At 42.0% G+C, this 9475-nt stretch overlaps 1 protein-coding gene across 1 annotated transcript; it reads left to right on the top strand.

Annotated features, from left to right (window-relative positions):
• Nucleotides 1-3016: 3016 nt before the first annotated feature.
• Nucleotides 3017-4880, top strand: LOC131926096 (putative uncharacterized protein ZNRD1-AS1). Its single transcript, XM_059281397.1, has 3 exons — nt 3017-3422; nt 3606-3681; nt 4116-4880. Exons 1-3 carry the CDS (start codon nt 3193-3195, stop codon nt 4869-4871), a joined length of 1062 nt encoding a protein of 353 aa, XP_059137380.1. The 5' UTR covers nt 3017-3192; the 3' UTR covers nt 4872-4880.
• The last annotated feature ends 4595 nt before the right edge of the window (nt 4881-9475 follow it).

The raw sequence follows: 9475 nt of genomic DNA, 5'->3' as shown, positions 1-9475 counted from the left end.
AGGGGAAGGGGCTTGGGAACGTCCCCCTAAAGCTACTAGTTTTTCCAGAGCAACTGATTCCGTCGGGTTCAGACAACGACAACTCCCGCCGGTTCCTGAGACGTTTTTTGTCTTTTGCGGCTGCTCAGTGGCTAAAAGCAAAGCTAAGGAGCATTCTTGCGCATCCCCCCCCCCCCCCCCCCCCCCCCCCGTTGTCGCTCTGAGCCCTTGAGCGAGTCGGCTTCCTAAGGAGCGCAGAATGGTGAGGGTGAAAGCAGACGGCAGATGAGACATTTGAGGAGGATTTTAGGGATTTGGAAGTGGTGGAACACCTGAGATTAGGGCTCTTACCTCCTTGTGTTCTTGCCGGATGACAGAGGCTAGCATTAATCAAAAGCACCTCTTTTGATTTACTAGGGATTAGATTTGGCTTTCTCTTGCAGACCATCTTCCACTCCCCTAAGCTCCCATTCACCCGGGTTTAAATACTCGCCAACCACCAAGTGAACAATAGGGTAAGTATTTCACTCACTGGAAGCCTACAAAGGAAGGAAAACTTGTGTGCTGAAGGACGAGATTGAAGATAGCGTTCCCAGCCCTCCTGCCGCCAACCTGAATACCATGCTAAGGCTGGTCTTATAGGACACAAACTCTACGCTTTACTTAGGAGAGACCTTCATTTGTCTTTCTGTGCATGCAATTAATGTGCGATAAAACCATGGGGAAGGAGTTTTTTTTTAAAAAAAAAAACCCTCAGCAAGATGTCAAAAGGACATCATTTTACTTAGGGGTGAAATTGGGTGTCATTTTGCTTGTCTAGCAAAGCACTGTTGCTGAGCCCATGGTAGTAGGTGAAACTTCAAATTTCACCTCAGTGTCTTCTTTCAAAGTAGAAATTTAAATTAGCCCCACTTTCCCTTTAAAGTTTGACGTCAGACGTCCACCATGGTTTGACAGCTACCTTTGATGCAGTGAAGGAACACAAACAGCATAAGGCACAGTGTTCCTTTCTCAACAAAAGCTCCATCCATCCAATAAAGACTGCACACCCGAGCCAGGTTTGGAGCTGAGACTGGGATTGCATAGTTGAAATCTGTTTTCTCTTTCAGTACAAATGAATAGTTTGAATGTGGAGAAAGTACACTAGTAGGTGCTTGAGCCAGGGATATACCTGTAGCCTTCATGGAGGACAGGTCTATGCTGTAATGAAAAATGCAGCATGCCTGTGTGGTAGTACATGCCTGTGTGGTGGTACATGCCTGTGTCTTGCACTAGGGGAGCTGAAGCAGGAGGGCTGTGAGTTTGAGGCCACCTTGGCCTGCAAAGCCAGGTCTAAGCTAGCCTCCATATGTGGTGAACCCCTATTTCTAAAACAAATACGGTGTGTATGTGTACTGGGATGGACCCCAGAGCCTTGGTAGGTAAGCCATTTACTACTGAGTTAAATCCCAACCCTGAGATAGTTATGAGGGAATGCTTAGCTACTATGTGATAATAAACAGTCACAATTTTGAGACTTATGATCATAGTACTATACTAGATGCCTTTTGCAAGAAATGAAAGTATGGGGCTGGAGAAATGACTCAGTGGTTAAGAACACTAGCTGCTCTTCAGAGGACCCTGGTTCATTTCCCAGCATCCACATCACATGGGTGCTCACAGCCACCTCTAACTCCAGTTCCAGGAGATCCAATGCCCTCTTTATGCCGCTACAGACACCCAGCAGGCAAGTGGTACCCAAACAGACATAAAAGCAAAACACTTATGCTTATAAAATAAAAATACATATTTTATAAAGAAGAAATGCAAGTGAGATGGTCATTATTTTTTGGAGGCAGGGTCTCATAGCCTAGGCTGACCTAGAACTCACAGTACTCCTGCCTCAGCCTCATAAGTGTGATTACATGCATGAAACCTCCATGCCAAGTTCTAGGGTGATAATTTTCAATCTCAAAGTATGAGCAAATAAGAATGTCTAAGAAGGGCTTGAGAGATGGCCTAGTGGTGACCACAAGGCACCTAACAACTGTAAATCCAATTCCAGAGAATCTGATGCCCTCTTCTGGTTTCTGAGTGCACCACATGCATGTGGTGCACAGATACATGCCAGTAAAACAGCAGCAGTACATATTAAAAATAGAAATAAAAAGTCTTTTTTAAAAGCATGTCTAAAATCAGTGAGGCAAAATATTAGATATTAGAGCCTCTTCAATATTATAAATAATTACTTGTAGTATTTATATTATAATTCATACACTTCTAAATTTCAGCATCAAAATGTTGTTATATATGATCATAGATACCATAATAGAGTAACTTTTACAGATATTTTTAGGTTTTCTTATGTGTTTAAGTGTTTTGTCTGCATGCATGTATGTATATCACATTGCATGCCCGGTGCCCATGAAGGTCAGAAGCGGGTATATGGTTCCCTGTAACTGGAGTTTAGATAGATGGTTATGAGCTGCCATGTGGGTGCTGGGACTTGAACCTAGGTCCTTTGAAAGAGCAGCCAGTGCTCCTAATCACTGGGCCGTATCTCCAGCCCCTGATAGTGATTGCTTTTTTTAAGTGAGTTGTAAAAATGAAAACTCCTCAGAGGAAGGGAGAATCCTTGTTACGAAGTATACAAGGAAGACTTCATAGAGACCAAGGGCCTTACCTGCAAAGGGAGCTTACCTGTAGAGGGAACTTACCTGTAAAGGACAGGTAGCTGACATTTACTGAAAATTTACCATGTACTCTCCTTATGCAAAACCATATTTGTTCTTTATGACCCTGAGAGGTGGATCTTGTCTTACATCTTCATTTTATAAATAAGGAAACTGACACAGAAGTTAGTTGGCTTGCCCTGCATCATACACTGAGGAAATAGAATTGTGGTTCAGTTTTATTCCTGTCCTTAAAGCCTTTGCTTTTGACCATAGTTTGAGGATCTGCAAGCTGTGTGCTAGACAGCTTCAGTGGCTTAAATGCGACCTCACAGTAAACTCAGGTTTGAGCAGGAATGACTCATAAAAACTTGGTGGTCTTCACTTGTGGTGCCATCAGCCTGGTAAACAAACACAGAGGGCCACAAAGCTCTGCCTGCAGGGTTTTAACAGGGAGTAGTCTCAAACGGATTTAGGGAAGGATGGTTGACATAGTTAGTCAGTCAAGCAGAGGGCCAGATGATCAAACAAGAATAGAATTTCAGAACAAAACAAAGCAAAGATGCTGTATGTGCTGATAGAGGCACAAAGGGCCTGGCTGGACAAAGTGCAGAAAGACAATGAACTGACAAAGCGAGAGACTAGAATTACCTCCGAAGACAAAAGAGGCTTTGAGACCGATCAGTCTGGTTTGGGAGTCCTTAGGCCACCCCTGACCAAAGAGCCTGTTCCTCCCCTCTTTCAGTCCCAAATACAAGATTCTGAGTGGTTCACGTTGAGTCCAAAGGAGAGGTATGCTTTTAGTTCATATAAAAAGAATGATCTTCATTATTTTGCACTACAGAAAATGCAGTGATTTCTCAATGGAGAAAAGGCCCTTGTTCCTGGCCAAATATTTGAGTTCTTTGACTGGGGATGGTGAGCAAATGTGTCATCTCCCACATTCCAATCTACCTTTGGTTTTCTATCTTCCAGATTGGCTTGGGCAAAAGCATCCAGAGACCCTAGGATTGCAGAAGGTCAACAGTCTCCACTGGAGAAAAGGCTCCTGGTAAATAAGTTGTAAATAAATACTTTACAGTTTGGAGCTACCCAGAAAAGGAAACTGAGGCTTAAAGTCCTCCTGCACTGGTGACACTTTGGGGCAGTACTCCGGTAGCAGCAGCTTCCACTCTTGTAAATTATCCCAACACCAACTTCCAGGGCTCTCTATTTTAAAAACTAGTTATTTACTGGGGACGGGTACTGCATACTTTCAGAACAACCAGACTTGCCTCGGAGCATAGGGTTTAAAATTTAAATTTTTATTTACTCTAAAGTAAATAAAAGGAGTGTGTGTGTGTGTGTATCATTTTGCTTATGACATTAAGGCATATGCCACTACTTCTGGCCCAAGACTCCTTCCTTAATAGTAGTGAGGAAGGCAAACTGCTTTTAAATGTGTTTAAGGGAAAAATGATAAAATTCTGAACCTCCCTTTGACAGAGTCTTGGTGGTGTGCATACGACAGCAGCAAGACACTTGGTAACTCAGAAATGCCGGGAGGAGAGCAGAGAACTCTGCAGGGAGCAAGCTCACTCTCTTGACTACTGGCTTGCGAAAGCAGAGTCTTACTACAATAAGAAAATTGTGGAGATGATGAAAAGAGAGGACACCGGCGGAGAAACAAAGGTGACAGTGGAAGAGGAAACACCACCAACCACAGAGGGACAAAAACTGCGGTATTGGGTGCCCGAGAGAGAGAAGAAACAAATAGAAAGGCACGTCCTTAGAACAGGCCAGGCCAGAGAATTTAAGAATAAAACCTGGAGACAGACACGACTCCTCAGTGAAATAACACTACCCAAAATTGTGCCAGAAAAGACTATCATCCCGAAAGCAGAGAGAAGAAGGCAGGTGACAGAGAGAGAACTGCTCCAGATCAAAGGCCATCAGGAACGCATGATTCGAGGGAGGGAACTTCTAGAGCAAAGACTCAAAGAAAGAATCTTGAGAAAAACCCAGATCCAGATTCCACCACCTGAGAGGCGTGGTCGAGTGAAGAAGGAGACCAAAGAGTTTGAAAAGGTTGTCGCCTACCCTCTTTTCCAGCCGTCCAGTACAAGTCGGATTAAAGTGGATATTCTCAGGGAGAAATCAGACGAAGAGAAAGTGAGCACAATTATAAAACCTTATGGAAGGAGATTCTTGGCTGTGCCACCCTTTTTGAGAACTCAAATAGGAAAAATAAAGGATCAGTAAAGTTTCAGAGCTTTGGTGATGAAACCATGTTTCTTTTTTGCTTTTCCAGGCAGGGTTTCTCTGTGTAGCCTTGGATGTCCTGGAACTCACTCTGTAGGTGAGGCTGGCCTCAAACTCAGAGATCTGCCTGCCTTTGCCTCCTGAGTGCTGGGATGAAAGGTGTGTGCCACCGCTGCTGGGCTGAAACTGGGATTCTTATATGAACCTGTTTTTTGTGTTCTGGTTGTCTGCATAAGTTGATGAATGGTGCTATTTTTATTAGGTACATACATAGTTATGAGATAGTCTAGGCTTAAAAGTTTGCCTAGCTATTTCTAATTACTTTGTGTTTGTTCAAATTATCCTTTCAAAACATTTTAGATTATATTTATTCGTTGTGTGTGTGTGTCTGTATGTGTGTGTGTGCACATGTGTGGGGTCTCTATTATGTAGCCCTGGCTGTCCTGGAAATCACTATATAGACCTTGAATTCATAAGAGATCCACCTGCCTTAGCCTCCAGATTGGGATTAAAGGTGTGTGTCATCATACCCAGTTTCATTTTCTTTTTTTTTAAAAAATTTATGCATATGGGTGTTTTGTCTGCATGTATGTCTGTGCACTATGTACATGCTTACTTACATGCCTAGTATCCAGGGACGCCAGAAGAGAGCATCAGATCTCCTGGAACTGAAGTTACAGACAGTTGTGAGACACCATGCGGGTGCTGGGATTTGAACTTGGGTCCTCTGGACAAGTAACCAGTACTCCTAACGACTGAACCATCTCCCCAGTCCCATCAATTAATTTTCTTTATTATTACATTTATTTATTTCATGAGTATGTGTCTATGTTTGTATGTATGTGGATGATACTTCTCTTTTTACCATATGAGTTCCAGAAATTGAACTCAAGTCTCTAATCTTGACAGGAAATGCCTTTACCTGCTGAGCCAGCTCACCAGATCATTTTCTTGATAACAAAAAGTTGAGAAAGTAGGAATTCATGGTTGCTGAGTAGAGAACCAGAGAAGTAAAACCTGGGCGTCCTAAGGATGTGCACTCAGTCTGTGACACTTCTGATACCCAGGGTCTGCACGGCCGGAATATCACTGGCTCTGTGCTGTCTAAGAGAACTTGCCGTAATACAAATGTCTTGTATCTGTGTTCTTCAGAAGAGTAGCCACTTCCTGCGTGTAGTCATTCACTGTTCAAAATGTGGCTAGTGTACTGAGGAACTGAATGTAATTTGTTTTTTGACAGTGTCTAATTTGGTTGAATGTAAATTGCCACGTGTGGCATTGCCCACCAAATGCAGTCCAGCCTGGATAAATACCGTTCCTGTCTTCTGGATGACAATCCCTGCCATATCAGCTTTCTGTGTTTGGCACTGTTTACTGGTATGAGAAGATACTGCTCATCTTATATTAGTTATCAGTCTAGTTTCCTTTGTAATTCTGAGGTTCACTAATCCCTTAAAGAGAATGAAAGAGTGCTGTAGACAACTTCTTTATGGAAATAGCTGAATTTGTCTTTAGATGCAGTAATGTAGAGTCTCCCAATTAAAAAAACTCAGACCAGATGGACTCACTGCTGAACTGAAAACCAGACATTTACATATTAAGACAAATGCTCCTCAAATTATTCCATAAAATAGAGAAGAAACACCATCAAACTGATTTTATGAAACTAGCCAAACTGAATAAGAACACTAAAAATTAAAGCTCAATTTCTAGGGTGAACATGAATATAAAAATTCTCAAGAATACTTATAAACCAAATTTAACATATATTTCTAAAAGTCATATACCATGGTCAAATTGGCTTCATTCTGGGGACACAAGGATGGTTCAACATATGCCAGTCAGTAAATGCAATACATACATCAGGTAAACAGACTCAAAGGGAGAAATCACATGGTTATCTCAAATTCAGAACAGGCTTTTAACACAGTTCAGTCTATCTCCATGAGCCCAGAAGAAAAAAAAAGATAGAATATACCTCAACCAAAAACAGGAAAACAGGCCTTACATGACAGAACTATAGCCACCATTCTTACTAAGTGAAGGAAAACTCAGCTTTTCCTGTAAACCAGAATGAGACAAGGATTCAGTGTAGTGATAGGGCAATAAAGCAAGAGAGAAGGGTACAATCAGGCACAAGTGACCTTAATCTGATTTTCAGATGACACAAGAGCCCTATACTTAAAAGACCCCTAAGATTCCACCAGAAAATGGTTAGATTTTATAAACCATTTCAACAAAGCATTATACAAAATCAACATAGTAAACACTAGCAGTTTTTCTATATATAAGTAAAGCAACATGCTGAGAAAGAAAATGTTAAACTAATAAATGATCAGAAGTGGTGGCTCATGTCTATAATCCCAGAATTTAGGTGGGTGATCAGGAGTCAAGGTCACTCTCAGCTACATAATGAATTTAAGATTAGCCTCAGCTTGGAGACCGTTTCAGAAAGCCAAAACATCGTGGTGCATTCTTTAATCTCAGTACTTGAGAGACAGAAGTAGAGGATATCTGGTTGTTTTTTGTTTTGCCCAAATTCTGGGGCCCTGCTGAGAAATGAATTTGTTTAGTGAGGCAGTAGAGAAGGCATTGGGAAGTCTGTCCAGTTTTCCAGGCTAGAGATGTTGGTTGCTTCTCCCTAGGATATGTCTGAAAAAGAAAAGTAGCAAACAATTGTGTTTCAGATTTATTTTAAATATGGACATTACAACATTTACTGGCTTAAATTGAATACAAGGACAAAGGAAGACTCAGAAAATGAAGATTGTGTAAATTAAGGATGAAATTGCTCTTCACAGGGGTGGAGAAATTCAAATGAAGTAGTGGACTTGGCATCTCGACAGATGAACTAGGAGCTATTTGGGAGATGTGTTGAGCTAAAGAAAAAGATTTAGGCTGTGATGTTAAATTGTGAAGGCCTAGACTTAACTTTATAGGCTCAGGAATGTGCCATGATAACTCGAATGGATACAGAGCAATATCCTCCTGCAGACATCCTGTCTGCTGTTTAAAGGAAAGCTTAGCAGGATCCAGATACTCCTGCAGACATCCTGTCTGCTGTTTATACAGGAAAGGAAATCTTAACAAGATCCTGTCTGTGGTTTATGGCCCTTGGAGATATCTAGATAATCCTGCTGAGCAGTCCAGATAATCCTGTTCAGCGGGTTGTTGTTTCGCACCCAAAGTCTAGACCAATAGTTTCAAAAAATCACCTTGCCCCTTCTACCCAATCCCAAGTTGCCAATTCCCAGCTTGTGATTTTTCCCTATAAAAACCCTTTACACCTGGGCTCGTGGCCATCACCACATTTCCTTCCATCTGCCATGCGGAGGCCCAGGTTGAACCTGAATAAAAGGACCCTTATGTGTTTGCATTGGAAACCGGCTCCTAGGTGGTCTCTGGGGGTTTCTCGAAACAGGTACAACAAAATGACGTTTAAAACCTTGGAAATGACTAAAATCAACAAAGGAATGATTGATAAAGGAAACTAATCAATAATCCCTGCCCCTACATGCTGAAGTGGATTATACAGTCCTGGGGCTGGGTCTAGAAGGACTATAAAACAGCTTTAACTTTCTTGTATACACAAGTCCCTTGAACAACTCAACAAGATTCATGAAGTCTGGTGTAGAGTTGAGATTCTGTATAGCTTGGACTGAGGCTACTGATGTACAGATCACCCAGCAGCAAGAATGTAGACCAGGAGCCTCTAGGCTGTACATATTAGCCTCACAGGTTGTTGCATACATGATTCCCAGGACCAGCTGTGGTCATTCACACTTGTAATTTTGGGCAGAGGCAGTAGAATTACCAAGCGTTCAAAGTCAATATTGTTAGTTATTTTGCGGCGCTCTTACCCTGCAAGGAAATGTCACGAAACACGACAGAATCCACTAACGAGAGTTTTATTAAGATAAGAGGACAGACAAGTGCTCAGGCCTGTGGAAGAGACACATGTGTGGAGAAGAAGAAGAAGAAGAAGAAGAAGAAGAAGAAGAAGAAGAAGAAGAAGAGGAAGAAGAGGAAGAAGAAGAGGAAGAAGAAGAAGAGGAAGAAGAAGAAGAAGAAGAAGAAGAGGAAGAAGAGGAAGAAGAAGAGGAAGAAGAAGAAGAGGAAGAAGAAGAAGAAGAAGAAGAAGAAGAAGAAGAAGAGAAGAAGGAGAAGAAGAAGAAGAAGAAGAAGAAGAAGAAGAAGAAGAAGAAGAAGAAGAAGAAGAAGAAGAAGAAGAAGAAGAAGAAAGCCGGGAATATGGCACCGGCTTTTAAAGGCTGGGTGGCGCATGTGTACACAGGTCAATGTGGCTACTCCACGCATGCGCATAAATCACATGGTTGCATTGCGGGCTCTTATACAACCATGCAAAGCCACAGGGTACTGGTCACGCAAAACGCCTTGGCCCGGAAATGGCTATTTTGACCCAGAACTGGCTAGTCAGAAGTGTCTAGGTCCTCCGGACATGCCCAACCGTGGGGGCATGTTGTGAATCTATCAAATATTAACTATTGTGTACTTTTCACATTGCTCTGACAGAATACATGATGGAAGCAACTTGAGGGAAGAGGAATTTATTTTGGCTCATGATTTAAGAGAGTCTGACATGG

The sequence above is a fragment of the Peromyscus eremicus genome, chromosome 16_21 (genome assembly GCF_949786415.1).
Source record: "Peromyscus eremicus chromosome 16_21, PerEre_H2_v1, whole genome shotgun sequence".
In the NCBI taxonomy this organism is placed as follows: Eukaryota; Metazoa; Chordata; class Mammalia; order Rodentia; family Cricetidae; genus Peromyscus; species Peromyscus eremicus.
This window is presented reverse-complemented; position numbering and strand designations above follow the sequence as displayed.

Excerpts from the sequence above, each read along its gene's own strand:
- LOC131926096 (XM_059281397.1), top strand. The coding sequence starts at position 3,193 with ATGCTGTATGTGCTGATAGAGGCACAAAGGGCCTGGCTGGACAAAGTG. Across the intron at positions 3,423-3,605 it reads ACGTTGAGTCCAAAGGAGAG|ATTGGCTTGGGCAAAAGCAT; the intron begins GTATGCTTTTAG and ends TCTATCTTCCAG. Across the intron at positions 3,682-4,115 it reads CACTGGAGAAAAGGCTCCTG|AGTCTTGGTGGTGTGCATAC; the intron begins GTAAATAAGTTG and ends TCCCTTTGACAG.